Source organism: Ictalurus furcatus, chromosome 5 (genome assembly GCF_023375685.1).
Source record: "Ictalurus furcatus strain D&B chromosome 5, Billie_1.0, whole genome shotgun sequence".
NCBI classification, from domain to species: Eukaryota; Metazoa; Chordata; class Actinopteri; order Siluriformes; family Ictaluridae; genus Ictalurus; species Ictalurus furcatus.
The window spans coordinates 8,544,545-8,563,719 of NC_071259.1; the positions used below are offsets into that span (position 1 = coordinate 8,544,545).

Genomic DNA, 19,175 nt, shown 5'->3' on the forward strand with positions numbered 1-19,175 from the left:
TATCACATCAAGATTCTCAGAAATTTCTGCGATACACTATATGTATTACAATATAAGGCTGCTAACAAAAAGTGTTGCATTTTTTAATTATGCTTTATTAATTTCTACAAAAATATTTATTTATAAAATACATTTTCAAATTCGCACTATATGGCCAAAAGTTTGTGGACAACTTACCATCAAACTCATATGTGCTTTTTGAACATCCCATTACAGATCCAGTCTCCTCTGTTATGTTATAATAACCTACACTCTTCTGGGAAGGCTTTCCACTAGATTTTGGAGTGTGGCTGCAGGGATTTACACATTCAACTACAAGAGCATTAGTGAGGTCAGGCACTGACGTCAGGTGCGGAGGCCTGGGGTGCAGTCAGCATTCCAGTCTATCCCAAAAGTGTTCAGTAGGGTTGTTGGGTGTGATGGTCTTATGTTCACATACTGTACTTTTGGCCATATAGTGTATTAAATGGTGAAAAAGCAAGGGGGGGGGGGGGGATCCACAATTTGCATTTTAAAGATTAAGTACAAAATTAACATCAGATCAGCAGCTTCCAGTCTTTATTAATCCCAATATGTACATTATCTCAGAAAAGTTATTGTGATAGTTTGTCACAATAGCAATATTACATATCAGTCTCATCCAGCCCTACTGTAGCCTATTGTATTTAATACATCCCCGCTGAAAAAAAAAAAAAACTATAGAAACCATCACAGAAATTCTAATGGTTTGTAATGGTATTTGTAATGGAAACCATCAGCTAACCATTACTGATCCTTAATGGTATCCACTAGACATAACATGCCACCAATAGAAGGCAACAAATTACAAGTAGAGACCCACAGGGACCATTACAGTTTCAATTATAACCAGTGCAAATTCTATGAGTGTTCCTAATTGTTTTTTTCAGCAGGGATGCTAATCGTACCATTGTTGGAATGATTTTTTTTTTTAAAAGTATTACCACACCATGAATGCATCAATGATTATGGAAATATTACCAAATAATTTCCCCTTCCTGACTGCTTCACAGCATATTACAATGCCAGATCAACAGTTTTCACTTATGAATGCATGCATATTGGTTAAACAAATTCTGGAAATTAGGAACAGGTGTGTCTAACACTTTGTGTATTTATCTACTGATTTTGTGCTAACCCAATTCCTTCTGGTGGCACTAAATGGTGACTGGTTTGAGAACAGTTGCTATACAATACATCATAAGATCATAATGAAAATGGTCCAGAATGGAAACTGTGTCTTTTACATGGCATTTTGCTTCGCACATTTCTGCCGTCTCCCCTCTGCACCCACAGGTCTTTCAGCATTGAAGTGCAAGCAAAAGCAATAAAAGTTAGTTACCTTTTTTGGTCCTGACCATGGACTGCTAATGAGCTGTTGGCTGAGCCCCAGAACAAATCCTTGCTGTGAAGTTCTTTTTACTACTACTGAGATTATGCATTGTCTGACAAATGCAGGGTTTGGCAGTGTTTGTGGATAAAATTATCATGGCATATTTTCTACACTGTAGCTGGATAAATTTTTTAATCCTGATTGCTTTTTTGCAACAGGTAGATCATGACCAATGCAAGCATATTTCGTTTCTAGGCAGAAACCAGCTGCCTGCCTGAAACATAATGATTTATGATTAATGATTTATCCTCTAAGAAAACATTTAAATAGCTAAATAAATGTTGCAACCGTCAAATGCAATGGGTTTGTATACATTTTATTGCCATCAAATCCACCTTTTACCTACCTGGAGTTCGCACCACGCCACTTCCACCCAGGTCTCCGTGTCTAAGCCCTTGTAGACGGTTTTGAAAGAGCCTCTACCGAGCTCGATATCGAATTTGAGAAAACGGCCACTGGGAGAGGTGGCGACGGCCTTCATCTCGGCCTCTTCTTCGTTCTCTTCGCTCGCGGTCTTCATGCTGCTTTTTCCGCCGTTTGGTGCACCTGTGATCACACCAGAACCGGCCCTGTCCTTATCCTCGTCTGCGCTCGTGCTTTCCGTGGCGCTGTCCTTTTGTCCAGCCTGACTCTCAGTGCTCGAGCCTTCCTGCAAGCTTGACCAAGCGCCCCTGGTCCGGTCCACGATTGTTCGCAGACATACGGTGGCCATGTCACTCCGCACGTCGTATTCCGGAGCCTCGTGCGCCTGCTCGTCGTCCGCAAACCACAAACTCCTCCGGATGAAGCGCTGGCGACCGGAGACTCGCAGGTAGCTCGAGAGCGGCGGATAAGCGCTCGGGTCGCTTCCACCGCGCACCGCGCCCGAGCCGTCCATCATATTGACGTTGCCCTCGCTGATGGACTCATAAATGTTCCCGTTGAGCTCGCACTGCGAATTGGGAACGGAGGGACACTTGGAGATCGAGGGGCCGTCAGCGGGTTTGGGTCCGCTGCCGGGCTCCATGCTAATTGAGCTTCTCCGAAGCGTGTTTCTAACAGCGTTTCCAGTTCACGTGAAGCGGCGTCGTTTCCACCATGGAGGCGCAGCGGCCGAGTTCATGCGGCGTGCGCGCTCTGGCGCAGTGCAACATGGGACGATTTCGCACTTTCCCAAGGAACAATATCTAGGCTTAACAACTTGAATTGATCTGGAAATGTACTCAATAAGCACGGAACGCCTTGCTGTATATACACGCACGCAGCTATCGTTTCGCTTGCGCTGCCTGCGCAAAAATAAATGAGTGATAATTTGGCGCAATTACAGCTAGCTTAATTTAGGCAGGTGCGTACATGCACGCGCACAGTCTACCTCTAATGCCCAGTCAGCACCGGCAAACGTTCAAGCTGCCAGCCTAAGCTAATGAAATGAAAATGACGGCCAGAATCTGTAGCCTTTTCAGTTCGCCGACTTCAATGAAATGGCTTGTAATTACATCCGCAGCTAGTCTGCTACTAATAACCATAAATCAAATGCCACTTTCCATCTGATGTCATCTGAAGTTAACACCGTTGCTCTTTTCCCTGGAAAGCCATCTCGACAGATCAGTAGACCACCATTTGCCTCGATTTGTCTCCTGGCGTCCTTAAAGAATAAATAACGCTTTGCGTTGTCTTTTTGTGAGAGACCTCATTTGTCCGAACCCGCGGCTGAACATGAATTTTTGCGTGTTCATTCCGTGTGTATGCAATAAAATAGCCTACAATTTCTGTTTCGCTGTGCTTCGAGACCCCTCGAATTTTCTTACGCAAAACCTTCTTTATTTCTAGCCAAGCAAGGGGTTTCTAGGGCTCTATCGCTTCCACGCCCATAATAACGATGTGGCGAAATAATCCAATAGGAAGGCACGCTAGACTTGCGACTCGGTGACAACAGCAGAGGTGAGGCGGGAGATGAGGAAAAATTAACCTGTGAATGACTAGGGAGAAATTTGCGTTTAAAAAAATTAACCTAAAAATTTCTACTAAGACAATTTAAACTAATCCCATTCATTTTAAACGCATGTATGCCTACAAAAACAATTTTGACATTTCATTTCCAGTTTTAATGTCTCTGAAATAAAATTAATTATATAATTAATGAATTAATTAACACAATATATTTTGCATTACATTAAGCAGGGTGCACTTATACTATTAAATTTCACTTATACATCAAACAGTACAGCTACATGTTACAATATAATTTCAATAATGAAATACAACATGTAACATTTCACACTAAAAATCAACTCTAGACCCTTTATCTGCTTGTTTGTATAAGAAATAATGCAGGAATAACATACACCTGGCATATGGGACAGCTGTGCAGTCAGTTTTCCAATATATCCACACAGTCCTCTCCAAAAGTATTGAAACAGCAAAGACAATTCTTATGTTTTTGTTATACACTGAGGACATTTGGGTTTGAGATCAAAACTTGAATATAAGATGACAGATGAGAATTTCAGCTTTCATTTCCTGTTATTTACATCTAGATGTGTTAAACAACTTTGAACATGGCACCTTTGGTTGCAGACCACCCAATTTTTAGGTGAGCAAAAGTATTGGAACAGATTGTGTTAAGGTAAATAACAAATTTTGTTGCATATCTCTTGCTTTCAATAACTGTGTCAAGCCAGCGACTCACTGACATTAACAAACTGTCTTTTGTGATGCTTTTCCAGGCTTTTACCACAGCTTCTTTTAGTTGTTGTTTGTTTTGGAGGATCAGCCCAAGTGGTAAAATAATTGTAAAGCTGGATGCTTGACCTTTTTGTAATTTTTAAAAGTTTTGAGTGATTACCTTTATCGGCAATGCAAAACATTACATGGTACATAGACATGTATAAACATTTAACACATTCTTGTTCTTTAGACTGAGAACTAAAGTGTAAATGTAATGCTGAAGATTGCTCTCAGTTCCACTTTTAATGTCAATTTATAATGGGAAGGGTTTGAGTTTCAGTCTTCCGTTTTTTTAGGGGGTACCTAGGTAAGTGTAGTGTGCATGCACAACATTTCAGATTTGAGACTTCTCTCTTTTTTATGGAGGTGAGAGTGCATTGAAAAAAAAAATCCCTTCACTTCCGGGTTGAATATCTCTGGTGGGGGACAAAATACAAGCTTGAAATTTTGACAGAAACGAGTCCTCTATAGTACCATTCTGCTGTAAAATAAAAATAAAAAAATTACATACAGAGCTTTACAGAGGTTACAGAGCTAGAGTTGGTAGAAATCTGGGGAAAAGCCTACTTTATTCATACATTTTGAGAAATTAACAGATATAATATAATATAACAAATAATAAAAATGAATAGTATTTTGCAGTAATTATGCTCCCTTTCATCATCTCATCTTTGAGATCCACCTATGGGAAGAGGATACCTGACCTCTGCAGAAGGATCCAATTGCACCAAGTCTGAAAATTACAGACAGGTAAGTTTGGAGTTCGGAGCTAATCTCTGATTAGAAAAACCCTGTGATAGATCAGGCTTCACTGTTGCAATCAAATGTAGTAATATTTTAGACCTCATTGACAAGTATAAGCTATTGTATGTCAATCATAAACAATAAGTTTGTTTTGCTAGCCAGGTTAGCTGTGTCACTCGCTGCACGCCACCCATGCTCACACTGCTTGTTAGGCTACCCACCTCCTCCTTTTTTCCCCCTGTCCCACGGCTGCCCACCTTACGGACCCAAATGAGCTCTGTGCTTCGCCACCATGGTGCACACTAAACTGGCTTCGGCTCCCACCAAGGATAACCAGTCGTGCGCCTGACCCCACCCACCACCACCACCATTGAGCGCTCCATCGGCAGATACCGTAACCCCTCCCAAGACAGCCTGCTCCGCATACCCAAAGCCCATTCTCCCCAGCAAAATGGACAGTTTTTCCACATCCATCCACCAGGCCTCTGATAAGGCCTCGGCCTTGGCTGTCAGGGCCCTCAATGTTTCCTCGCTTCTATCAGCTTACCAGGCTGAGCTACTGGTTGACATGGGGCAGCAACTAGAGAATGGTTGTCCCTCGCCCTCGCTCTAGAAGGAGATTGTCACCATTAATGACCTCGTCCTCTGCAATGCATTCCAAGAAGGCCAGGTAAGCGGGTGTTGCATGGCCCTCTCGGTGATTGGCAAGCATGCGCTCTGGCTTAACTTATCGGCTCTCCTCGATAGCGAGAAGCGGCGCATTGCAGGAGTGCCGGTGGAGCACGGCTGGCCCTCTTTTGTCCCACCGTCACTTTGATGCAACAACGCTGTGATGACAAAAATAAGGAGGACGAAGCTCTCAAGCTGTGTCTGCTGAGGAAATCCGTACTGTGCCAGGCCTCCTTGTGCAGCTACCTAATCCCTCCGCGGGAAACCATTTCCAGAATGCCGGCAGGCCGAAACCTGGTAACAAGCCACCAGATTAGCAGGGTAATCCCCCTTCTGCCAGGCCTTGGGGGAGAATGTCTTTCACCACAGCTGCATCCAATAAACCCCCTAGCCCTGCTCTTGACTCGAGTTTTGCCCTCCTATCCCACCCGTCCAAGAAAAGGAGGCTTTCTGTCAGTGGGGTCAGCCCCCATAAGTGGGGGCCCATTCAGTGTTCTTAGTGGCCTCACCATTCCCAGTGTTGCCCAGTCTGATTTTCCCCTCCCAGTTAATGGTGGAGGGAGTCCCTGCATCGGCTGGGCATCCAGGGAGATGTGCACAAGCAGTGTGACCACACAGTTCCCACACACAGCTTCCCACACACAGCTTCCCACACACAGCTTCCATGCATTTAATAACGACTTCGGCCCCAGTGTTCTCCAAAACAAAACAAAAAAACAAACAAACAAAAAAAATCAAACAAATCAGACGGATTCATTTCCGGGAGACGGCAGCCCCAGATGTCGCTCCCAAGCTGTCCGCTAGATGGTGCCATTATATCACAAATGGTCGAACTGGGCGCATGCGCAATTCTGAGCGATTCTCTGGCTTAGGTGGCAACACTCTTGAGTCATATAACAGCTTGGCAGTGTGTGCCAGGCCCCAAGTGAGTGATTTGAACTGTAACCAAAGGTTACAGACTTCAGTTTGCAAATAAACCCCCACATTTCAGTGGAGCTATCTCTTCTGAAACAGAGGAGAGCACCACTCACATTCTGAAAGACAAAATCTCCTCCGTCCTCGAGAAAGGGGCGATTTGAGTGAGTCCCCTACGTCATCAGGGGTTCTACTCTCGTTATTTCCTGGTTCCAAAAAAAGACGGCTCACCTCGTCTTATTCTGGATCTCAGAGTATTAAACAAACATTTAAGGAAATATACGGAGCCCCCCTAGTGTCAGGTAAGAGAGAAAAAAAAGAAAAAACAGCCGTGTGTAATCCGTGCCCTCGGTTTTGCAGTCCGTACCCTCAGTTTTGTAAACCGCGCGCACCGCGTTAAAGTTGGGTTGGGTTTATATTGGACATTCGCTGTACATTCGAGCTTCTCTCTTCTATTTCTCAAGAAATAAACACACAAAAAGGATATAATGTGTATTGAGTGGACATATAAAGGTATAACATTAATAATATATTCTATAAAAAATTCTTTATCCATACTGTATCCTAACACTGCAATAAGTTAGATATCCTGTTAAGTAGACGACTATAAACTTAGTAAAATCTTATACAGTTGCCCAGGTCATGCACTTTTTAGACGGTCCCTTACTGACTGCATTACTATAAGGCGCTGATGACCTGCGTTTCCCGCTTCCGCGGGCTTTAACGGGAGAAAATTTAAAAATATATTCAGTTGTATTGGTTCTATGTCCACTCAATACACATTGTGTCCTTTTTGTGTGATTATTTCTTAATAAATAGAAGAGAGAAGCTCGAATGTACAGCGAATGTCCAATATAAACCCAACTTTAACGCAGTGCGCGCGGTTTACAAAACTGAGGGTACAAATTGCAAAACCGAGGGTACGGTTTACAAAACCTAGGGTACGGATTGCAAAACCGAGGGTACGGTTTACCAAACCTAGGGTACGGCTTGCAAAACTAAGGGTACGGGTTGCAAAACCGAGGGCACGGATTACACACGGCTGTTTTTTTTTCTCACCTGACACTAGGGGTGCTCCATAGAAAGATGCTTTTTCTACATAAGCATTTATCACCTGCACAGGAAATTCCTTTGTTTTGCCTACCAAGGCATACATTACAAATTCACAGTTCTTCCTTTCGGTCTGACTTTAAGTCCGAGAGTGTTTTGTCTGTGTGCGGGGGTGGGTTTAGCCCTGCTGAGAATGATGGGTCTAAGGATTCAAACTTATATAGACAATTGGCTTATCATAGCCGATTCCAGAGAGAAAGTGGTGCAAGACACTCATCATGTGCCCGTGCACATCACATCGCTCAATTTCAGAGTGAATGTGAGCAAAAGCAATTTCACGCTGCTCAGAATGTTATATTCCTGGGTTTGGAGCTGAATTCCATAACCATGCGCACACGTCTATCATGAGCGAGCATTCGCTCCCTAATGAATTGTATTTCACAGTTCAGGGAGGGGGCGAGGGTGCATTATCGCACGTCTGAGACTACAGGGCCTTATGGCATCAGCCATTCAGGTTTTGCCTTTGGGCCTTCTGAGAATGAGGGCATTCATGAAATGGGTTTTATCCCTTCACTTCAGCCCTCTACGCGACCTCAGCTACTCCATCACAGTGTCATGCTCAGAACCCCTGCGCCACTGGAGGAACGCTGGGTTTTACGCTCATGGCACTACCCTTGGGGCATTCATATTCATTCCGCTTTTCATCCTCCTCCCTTCTCTGTGGAGGATCAGAGGTTGAATGCTCTGTGTCTAGCCTTTTCAGTAGGAGTGACCAGCTATTCCTTTCCTGCCCCCCCTCCCCCTGCAGACGGGGAACTCCATTTCTAAGCAATGCCTATCCCATTGGCTTGTGGAAGCTATCACTTTGTCATATGAATCGAAGGGAGTGCAGCCTCCAGAGGGCCTCAGAGCACAGTTTACTAGGAGTGTGACTGCCTCGTTGGGTCTGTTTCATTGAGTCTCATTGCAGGACATCTGTTCTGCTGTGAGCTGGGCCTCTCCCCCTATATTTGTCCTATACTAGCAGCTCGATGTCACTAAGACCCCAGTAGCTCACTCTGTCCTAGGAGTGGGCTTCTTGTAGTGTTCCTCCCTTAAACCCTCTTCTCCATCTTGAAGTGTCAGGTTTTGCTTATTCATGTTACTAGCATGTCCTCCATATCACTATCACCACACTCTGGCTGACCAGTATTTGGCCAAAACTTGAAATTGCAGATGCAGGGGATTGAACCCTGGACTTCATACATGCAAAGCAAGTGCTCTACCACTGAGCTACAGCCCCTACACCAGCAAGCCAAGCAAGTGCTAATAAGGATGACAGAGGTTACCTGAGCCTTACCTTCAGGTTCATGACCCCCTTTCCAACACAACGGATTTAATTGAGGCAGTTGGTTGAAAAAGTACAAGCGATAGCACACCATAATACAGCAAAACAATTTTCACAATCCATACAGATGGGGTGATGTAAATCCAAACAATAATCAGTATGTTTGAAATGAACTGCACATGATGGGGTGTCAATGAAACTTGTAGTCATAAGGCAGCTGACACGCTTTGCCTACTGGGTTTCCATAGATGTTTAGCAACAGAAAGCAAGAAAAAGCCTTGCAGCACCCTTATGTTTTGCACCTTGGAACACAGCTTTTGCCCTGTCATGGAACTTAGACAATACTTCCAGACTCGAACTCTGAAGGTAAAAAGGTTTATTACAGAAAGATGGTTAATACAGGATAGAATAAAGCAGGATAGAATAATGAGAGCGCTCTAAAGTGCTTGTGCTGAACCAGTACTATATATATGAAATGCAGAGCATGACACACTTCTGTGTACCGATAAGAAGCAGTTTGAAGCAGTTCAAACAGGCTTTGTTATAGGGTCTTAGAAGATGTGCAGACGAACCTTGAACAGAATAACATGTTTGTGTCTGTGTAAGCATATAAACATTCTGTACTGATCTCATTGACATGACATGGCCTTCTTAGGCGTTATCCTTAGATGAACATGAACAGAACAAGAACTAAATTATTATAAAGTAAAAATGAGTAATATCCCTCACAGCCCTATTGGTTTTAAACTGAAGAGGGCCACATGCAACAAGAGCAGGACAAAAGTACTTTGTCAGTAGCACCAGACTCTTGCTGGATACCTATGAAAGTTGGGATGCCTGACCACTGTTTGGCCAAACTCACAACTAGAGATGCAGGGAATTGAACGCTAGACTTCATACATGCAAAGCAAGCGCTCTACCACTGAGCACCATCCCGTAGCCAAGCAGCTCAAGCAAGTGTTAACAAGGATTACAGAGGTCACCTGAGCCTTACCTGCTGGTTCACGACCCCCTGTCCGACACAACAGACTTAATTGAGCCAATTGGTTTAAAACGTACTAGCACACCATAGTACAGCAAAACAATTTTCACAATCCATACAGATGCGGTGATATAAAACCAAACAATTATCAGAATGTTTGAAATGAACTGCACACAATGGGGTGTCAATGAAACTTGTAGTCATAAGGCAGCTGACATGCCTTGCCTACTGAGTTTCCATAGACGTTCATCAACAGAAAACCAGAAAAAGCTTTGCAGCACCCTTACGTTGTGCACCTTGGAAGACAGCTTTTGCCCTATTGTTTTTAAAATGAAGAGGCCCACATGCAACAACAGCAGGACAAAAATATTTGCTCAGTAGCACCACACTCTGGCTGAGCAGTATTTGGCCAAATCAAGCAACTGGAGATATAGGAGACTGAACCCTGGCCCTCATACATGCAGAGCATGTGCTCTACCACTGAGCAACATCCCATAGCCAAGCAGCTCAAGCAAGTGCTAACAAGAAGGACAGAGGTCACCTGGGCCTTAACTCTGGGTTCATGATGCACTGTCTGACACAAAGGACTTAATTGAGCCAATTGGTTCAAAACGTACCGGCTCTAGCACATCATAGTACATCAAAACAGTTTTCACAATCCATACAGATGCGATGAGATAAAACCAAACAATAATCAGTATTCTTAGAAGGAACAGTACACGATGGGGTGTCAATGAATCTTGTACTCATAAGGCAGCTGAGACCAGTTGCAGCACCCTTCTGTTGTGCACCTTGGAACACAGCTTTTGCCCTATTGGTTTTAAACTGAAGGAGGCCACATGCAACAAGGGCAAGACAAAAGTGTTTGTTCAGTAGCACCACACTCTGGCTGACCAATATTAGGCCAAAACAAGCAAGTGGAGACTGAACCCTGAACCTCATACATGCAAAGGATGTGCTCTACCACTGAGCAACATCCACTACAAAAAATTCAAGCAAATGCTAAGAAGGATGACACAGGTCAACTGTGCCTTAACTTTGGGTTCATGATGCGCTGCCTGACACAATGGACTTAATTGAGCCATCTGGTTCAAAATGTCCCAGCACTAGCACATCATAGTACAGCAAAACAATTTTCACAATCCATACAGATGCTGTGATATAAAACCAAACAATATTCAGTATGTTTGATATTAACTGCACACAATGGGGTGTCGATGAAACTTGTAATCATAAGGCAGCTGACATGCCTTGCCTACTGAGTTTCCATAGACGTTCATCAACAGAAAACAAGAAAAAGCCTTGCAGCACCCTTACGTTGTGCACTTTGGAAGACAGCTTTTGTCCTATTGGTTTTAAATTGAAGAGGGCCACATGTAACAAGGGCAGGACAGAAGTGTTTGTTCAGTAGCGCCACACTTGGGCTGACCAGTATTTGGCCAAAACTTGCAACTGGAGATGCAAGGGATTGAACCCTGGACTTCATACACGAAAAACAAGCACTCTACCACTGAGCTTGAGCCTGATGCTCCCTGGGATAGGCTCTAGGTTTCCCCTTGACCCTGAAGGAAGGATAAGCCGTATAGAAGATGGATGGTTTTATATTGAAGGGGGCCAAATGCAATAAGGGTAGGACAAAAGTACTTCTTCAGTAATAACAGCCTCTTGCTGGATACCTATAAATGTTGGGATGCCTCACCACTGTTTGGCCAAACTCACAAGTGGAGATGCAGGGGATTGAACCCTGGACTTCTTACATGCGAAGCAAGCGCTCTACCACTGAGCTACATCCCCTACATCAACAAGCCAAGCAAGTGCTAATAAGGATGACAGAAGTTACCTGAGCCTTACCTTCTGTTTCATGACCCCCGTTTGTCGAGGAAAATCAATCCTTCCAGTCTAACTCAAAAAACTTCAGAGACAGAGGGTTTGTAGATGTCAAAAAGTAAATGAACTTTATTGAAACAATCAAGTGAGGCAGTCTGCAGAGGGTCTGACTTATACATACACATACATGTCTTTTTATACCTCTCTGAAGCAGTAAAATTATCCCTAGGTGGGGCATTCACCTTTTCTTTCTGGAAACAAACCAATGTCCATCGCCTTAACTAATTATTCACACCCATATGATACCTTTATTTGTGGCGCATGTGTAGTCAGTTGTATTTTCTTTCAAAGTTTTACCAGACCTGGGTTTTTTACTGTGTCACATAGTTCACCCTATAGCCTCATCTGGTTCTTTCCTCCTGGAATTCTTATCTCTTCTTTTGACACTGATTTGCAAGCTTAGGGGGCTTTGTTTAGAAACCCAGTTTTTGGTATGTGTCTAATTGCTCTTTTATTACCACAAAGTGAAGCTGTTTTAGACAAACATAAGGTTCTTAATTTACTGCCATAGAGTGAATCTGCTTTAGACAAACACAAAGCACTTAATGTACACATTTCGAATACCACTTGTTAGAAGTGTTTTATAGTTTTAGACTATGCTTGCTGTACAGAGGTATGGATTGACACAGAAAACAATTAGGCCTACTGTTAGTAAGACACAGAATTCTTCTAACTCAATACACACTTATAACTTGATCAACAAGTGTACTATGAGTTTATATAATGCTTCCCACAAGTAATTCTTAACTGTTGGGTATACATTGGGTATACATACCAGATTATACCTGATGAACATATCCAAACATTAGTAAACTCTGTAGTTACACGCATTGATTACACTTTATATGCTATACGTTCCGACACAACAGACTTAATTGAGGCAGGTGGTACAAAAGGTACCGGCTCTAGCACATCATAGTACAACAAAACAGTTTTCACAATCCATCCAGATGCAATGAGATAAAACCAAGCAATAATCATTATGCGTAGAAGGAACAGTCCACAATGGGTTGTCAATGAAACTTGTGCTCATAAGGCAGCTGAGACCAGCTGCAGCACCCTTCTGTTGTGCACCTTGGAACACAGCCTTTGCCCTATGCTTTTTAAATTGAAGGAGGCCACATGCAACAAGGGCAAGACAAAAGTGTTTGTTCAGTAGCACCACACTCTGGCTGACCAGTATTAGGCCAAAACAAGCAAGTGGAGATACAGGAGACTGAACCCTGGACCTCATACATGCAAAGCATGTACTCTACCACTGAGCAACATCCCGTAGCCAAGCAACTCAAGCAAGTGTTAACAAGGATTACAGAGGTCACCTGAGCCTTACCTGCTGGTTCATGACCCCCTTTCCGACACAACAGACTTAATTGAGCCAATTGGTTTAAAACGTACTAGCACACCATAGTACAGCAAAACAATTTTCACAATCCATACAAATGCGGTGATATAAAACCAAACAATTATCAGAATGTTTGAAATGAACTGCATACGATGGGGTGTCAATGAAACTTTTAATTATAAGGCAGCTGACATGCCTTGCCTACTGAGTTTCCATAGATGTTCATCAACAGAAAACAAGAAAATGCCTTACAGTACCCTCACATTGTGCACCTTGGAACACAGCTTTTACCCTATTGGTTTTAAATTGAAGAGGCCCACATGCAACAACAGCAGGACAAAAGTGTTTGTTCAGTAGCACCACACTCTGGCAGAGCAGTATTTGGCCAAATTTTGCAATTGGAGATACAGGGGATTGAACGCTGGACTTCATACATGCACAGCAAGCACTCTACCACTGAGCTACATCCCCTATACTAATAAACCAAGCAAGTGCTAATAAGGATGACAGAGGTTATCTGAGCCTTTATTTCTGATTCATGACCCCCATTCTGACACAATGGACTTAATTGAGCCACCTGGTTCAAAATGTCCCAGCACTAGCACATCATAGTACAGCAAAACAGTTTTCACAGTCCATACAGATGCGGTGATATAAAACCAAACAATATTGAGTACGTTTGATATTAACTGCACATGATGGGGTGTCGATGAAACTTGTAGTCATAAGGCAGCTAACACGCCTTGCCTACTGAGTTTCCATATATGTTCATCAACAGAAAACCAGAAAAAGCCTTGCATCACCCTTAGGTTTTGCACCTTTGAACACAGCTTTTGCCCTATTGGTTTTAAATTGATTGCAACAAGGGCAGAACAAAACTGTTTGTTCATTAGTGCCACACTCTGGCTGACCAGTATTTGGCCAAAACTTGCAAGTGGAGATGCAGGGGATTGAACCCTGGACTTCATACATGCAAAGCAAGCGCTCTACCACTGAGCTACATCCCCTACACCTATAGGCCAAGAAAACGCTAATAAGGATGACAGAGGTTACCTGAGCCTTACCTTCTGATTCATGACCCCCGTTCTGACACAACGGAGTTAATTGAGGCAGTTGGTACAAAAGGTCCTGTGACCCTGACGGAAGGATAAGCGGTATAGAAGATGGATGGATGGTACAAAAGGTACTGGCTCTAGCATATCATAGTACATCAAAACAATTTTCACAATCCATACAGATGAGATAAAACCAAACAATCAGTATGCTTAGAAAGAACAGTACACAATGGGGTGTCAATGAAACTTGCACTCATAAGGCAGCTGAGACCAGTTGTAGGATACTTCTGTTGTGTACCTTGGAACACAGCTTTTGCCCTATTGGTTTTAAACTGAAGGAGGCCACATGCAACAAGGGCAAGACAAAAGTGTTTGTTCAGTAGCACCACACTCTGGTTGACCAATATTAGGCCAAAACAAGCAAGTGGAGACACAGGAGACTGAACCCTGAACCTCATACATGCAAAGGATGTGCTCTACCACTGAGCAACATCCACTACAAAAAAAAAAAATTCAAGCAAATGCTAAGAAGGATGACACAGGTCAACTGTGCCTTAACTTTGGGTTCATGATGCGCTGCCTGACACAATGGACTTAATTGAGCCATCTGGTTCAAAATGTCCCAGCACTAGCACATCATAGTACAGCAAAACAATTTTCACAATCCATACAGATGCTGTGATATAAAACCAAACAATATTCAGTATGTTTGATATTAACTGCACACAATGGGGTGTCGATGAAACTTGTAATCATAAGGCAGCTGACACGCCTTGCCTACTGAGTTTCCAAAGACGTTCATCAACAGAAAACAAGAAAAAGCCTTACAGCACCCTTACGTTGTGCACTTTGGAAGAGAGCTTTTGTCCTATTGGTTTTAAATTGAAGAGGGACACATGCAACAAGAGCAGGACAAAAGTACTTCACCACTAGCACCAGACTCTGACTGGATACCTATGAAAGTTGGGATGCCTCACCACTGTTTGGCCAATCCCACAAGTGGAGCTGCAGGGAATTTAACCCTGGGCTTCATACCCGCAAAGCAAGCGCTCTACCACTGAGCTACATCCCCTACGCAAACAATTCAAGCAAGTGCTAAGAAGGATGACACAGGTCACCTGTGCCTTATCTTTGGGTTTGTGACCCCTGTTCGACACAACGGAGTTAAATGAGACAGTTGGTACAAAAGTTACCGGCTCTAGCACATCATAGTACATCAAAACAATTTTCACAATCCATACAGATGCGATGAGATAAAACCAAACATTAATCAGTATTCTTAGAAGGAACAGTACACGATGGGGTGTCAATGAACTTGTACTCATGAGGCAGCTGAGACCAGCTGTAGCACCCTTCTGTTGTGCACCTTGGAACACAGCCTTTTCCCTATGGGTTTTAAATTGAAAGAGGCCACATGCAACAAGGGCAAACATAAGCTTCTTAATTTACTGCCATAGAGTGAAGCTGCTTTAGACAAACACAAAGCACTTAATGTACAAATTTTGAATACCACTTGTTAGAAGTGTTTTATAGTTTCAGACTATGCTTGCTGTACAGAGGTATGGATTGACACAGAAAACAATTAGGCCTACTGTTTAGTAAGACAAATTCTTCTAACTCAATACACACTTATAACTTGATCAACAAGTGTACTATGAGTTTATATAATGCTTCCCACAAGTAATTCTTAACTGTTGGGTATACATTGGGTATATATACTAGATTATACCTGATGAACATATCCAAACATTAGTAAACTTTGTTTATGATGGGATGTCAATGAATCTTGTACTCATAAGGCAGCTGAGATCAGCTGCAGCACCCTTCTGTTGTGCGCCTTGGAACACAGATTTTTCCCTATTGGTTTTATATTGGTCGGGGGTTCGATTCCCACCATGGCCCTGTGTGTGCGGAGTTTGCATGTTCTATCCATGCTGTGGGGGTTTCCTCCCCCAGTCCAAAGACATGCATGGTAGGCCGATTGGCATGTCCAAAGTGTCCGTAGTGTATGAATGAGTGTGTGAATGTGCCCTAGGATGGATTGGCACCCTGTCCAGGGTGTACCGCGCCTTGTGCCCGATGCTCCCTGGGATAGGCTTAAGGTTTCCCCTTGACCCTGAAGTTAGGATAAGCGGTATTGAAGATGGATGGATGGATGGTTTTATATTGAAGGGGCCACGTGCAATAAGGGTAGGACAAAAGTACTTCTTGAGTAATACCAGACTCTTGCTGGAAACCCATGAACATTGGGATGCTTGACCACTGTTTGGCCAAACTGGCAAGTGGAAACAAAGGGGATTGAACCATGGACTTCAGGCATGCAAAGCAAACACACTACCACTGAGCTACATCCCCTACACAAACAATTCAAGCAAGTGTTAAGAAGGATGACACAGGTCACCTGGGCCTTAACTTTAGGTTCATGACATGCTGTCTGACACAATGGATTAATTGAGCCACCTGGTTGAAAATGTCCCAGCACTAGCATATCATAGTACAGCAAAACAATTTTCACAATCCATACAGATGCTGTGATATAAAACCAAACAATAATCAGAATGTTTGAAATGAACTGCACACGATGGGGTGTCAATGAAACTTGTGGTCATAAGGCAACTAACATGCCTTGCCTACTGAGTTTCCATATACGTTGATCAACAGAAAACCAGAAAAAGCCTTGCATCACCCTTACGTTTTGCACCTTTGAACACAGCTTTTCCCTATTGGTTTTAAATTGATTGCAACAAGGGCAGAACAAAACTGTTTGTTCATTAGTGCCACACTCTGGCTGACCAGTATTTGGCCAAAACTTGCAATTGGAGATGCAGGGGATTGAACCCTGGACTTCATACATGCAAAGCAAGCGCTCTACCACTGAGCTACATCCCCTACACTGATATACCAAGAAAACGCTAATAAGGATGACAGAGGTTACCTGAGCCTTACCTTCTGTTTCATGACCCCCGTTCTGACACAACGGAGTTAATTGAGGCAGTTGGTACAAAAGGTCCTGTGACCCTGACGGAAGGATAAGCGGTATAGAAGATGGATGGATGGTACAAAAGGTACTGGCTCTAGCATGTCATAGTACATCAAAACAATTTTCACAATCCACACAGATGAGATAAAACCAAACAATAATCAGTATGCTTAGAAAGAACAGTACACAATGGGGTGTCAATGAAACTTGTACTCATAAGGCAGCTGAGACCAGCTGTAGGATACTTCTGTTGTGTACCTTGGAACACAGCTTTTGCCCTATGGGTTTTAAATTGAAGGAGGCCACATGCAATAAGGGTAGGACAAAAGTACTTCTTCAGTAATAACAGCCTCTTGCTGGATACCTATGAAAGTTGGGATGCCTCACCACTGTTTGGCCAAACTCACAAGTGGAGATGCAGGGGATTGAACCCTGGACTTCTTACATGCGAAGCAAGCGCTCTACCACTGAGCTACATCCCCTACAGCAGCAAGCCAAGCAAGTGCTAATAAGGATGACAGAAGTTACCTGAGCCTTACCTTCTGTTTCATGACCCCCGTTTGTCGAGGAAAATCAATCCTTCCAGTCTAACTCAAAAAACTTCAGAGACAGAGGGTTTGTAGATGTCAAAAAGTAAATGAACTTTATTGAAACAATAAAGTGAGACAGTCTGCAGAGGGTCTGACTTATACATACACATACATGTCTTTTTATACCTCTCTGAAGCAGTAAAATTATCCCTAGGTGGGGCATTCACCTTTTCTTTCTGGAAACAAACCAATGTCCATCGCCTTAACTAATTATTCACACCCATATGATACCTTTATTTGTGGCGCATGTGTAGTCAGTTGTATTTTCTTTCAAAGTTTTACCAGACCTGGGTTTTTTACTGCGTCACATAATTCACCCTATAGCCTCATCTGGTTCTTTCCTCCGGGAATTCTTATCTCTTCTTTTGACACTGATTTGCAAGCTTAGGGGGCTTTGTTTAGAAAGTTTGTTTGTTTGGAACACAGCCTTTTCCCTATGGGTTTTAAATTGAAAGAGGCCACATGCAACAAGGGCAAACATAAGCTTCTTAATTTACTGCCATAGAGTGAAGCTGCTTTAGACAAACACAAAGCACTTAATGTACACATTTCGAATACCACTTGTTAGAAGTGTTTTGTAGTTTTAGACTATGCTTGCTGTACAGAGGTATGGATTGACACAGAAAACAATTAGGCCTACTGTTTAGTAAGACATAAGTCTTCTAACTCAATACACACTTATAACTTGATCAACAAGTGTACTTTGAGTTTATATAATGCTTCCCACAAGTAATTCTTAACTGTTGGGTATACATTGGGTATACATACCAGATTATACCTGATGAACATATCCAAACATTAGTAAACTCTGTAGTTACACGCATTGATTACACTTTATATCCTATACGTTCCGACACAACAGACTTAATTGAGGCAGTTGGTACAAAAGGTACCGGCTCTAGCACATCATAGTACATCAAAACAATTTTTGTCTACTGAGTTTCCACAGATGTTCATCAACAGTAAACAAGAAAAAGCCTTGCAGCACCCGTAAATTTTGCACCTTGGAACCCATGACCCCCTTTCCGACGCAACGGAATTAATTGATGCAGTTGGTTCAAAAGGTACCGGCTCTAGCACATCATAGTACATCAAAACAGTTTTCACAATCCATATAGATGCGATGAGATAAAACAAAACAATAATCAGTATTCTTAGAAGGAACAGTACACGATGGGGTGTCAATGAATCTTGTACTCATAAGGCAGGTGAGAACACCTGCAGCACCCTTCTGTTGTGCACCTTGGAACACAGATTTTGCCCTATTGGTTTTAAATTGAAGATGGCCACATGCAACAAGGGCAGAAGAGAAGAACTTCATCACTAACACCAGACTCTTGCTGGATACCTATGAAAGCTGGGATGCCTGACCACTGTTTGGCCAGACTCACAATTGGAGATGAGGAAATTGAACCCGGGATTTCTCACATGAAGCGCAAGCACTCTACCACTGAGCTACATCCCCTACATCAGCATGCCAAGCAAGTGCTAATAAGGATGACAGATGTTACCTGAGC

The 19,175-nt window shown here is 42.9% G+C and overlaps 1 protein-coding gene and 4 non-coding genes across 5 annotated transcripts in view; all 5 read right to left on the reverse strand.

Moving 5' to 3' along the window:
- The window catches only part of LOC128607556 (serine/threonine-protein kinase WNK2-like), a 56,759-nt gene extending 53,335 nt beyond the window's left edge, over nt 1–3,424 (reverse strand). Inside the window, exon 1 of the mRNA XM_053624507.1 lies at nt 1,758–3,424. Coding sequence (XP_053480482.1) covers nt 1,758–2,417 — 660 coding nt within the window. The 5' untranslated portion in view covers nt 2,418–3,424. The remainder of the gene's footprint in view (nt 1–1,757) is intronic.
- Nucleotides 3,425–11,526: 8,102 nt separating this feature from the next.
- trnaa-cgc (transfer RNA alanine (anticodon CGC)) lies at nt 11,527–11,598 on the reverse strand. Its single transcript has one exon. It is a non-coding gene; the product is annotated as a tRNA-Ala (tRNA).
- Nucleotides 11,599–13,968: 2,370 nt separating this feature from the next.
- trnaa-ugc (transfer RNA alanine (anticodon UGC)) lies at nt 13,969–14,040 on the reverse strand. Its single transcript has one exon. It is a non-coding gene; the product is annotated as a tRNA-Ala (tRNA).
- Nucleotides 14,041–16,905: 2,865 nt separating this feature from the next.
- trnaa-ugc (transfer RNA alanine (anticodon UGC)) lies at nt 16,906–16,977 on the reverse strand. The gene has a single exon. It is a non-coding gene; the product is annotated as a tRNA-Ala (tRNA).
- Nucleotides 16,978–17,478: 501 nt separating this feature from the next.
- On the reverse strand, nt 17,479–17,550 carry trnaa-cgc (transfer RNA alanine (anticodon CGC)). The gene has a single exon. It is a non-coding gene; the product is annotated as a tRNA-Ala (tRNA).
- Between the last annotated feature and the right edge of the window lie 1,625 nt (nt 17,551–19,175).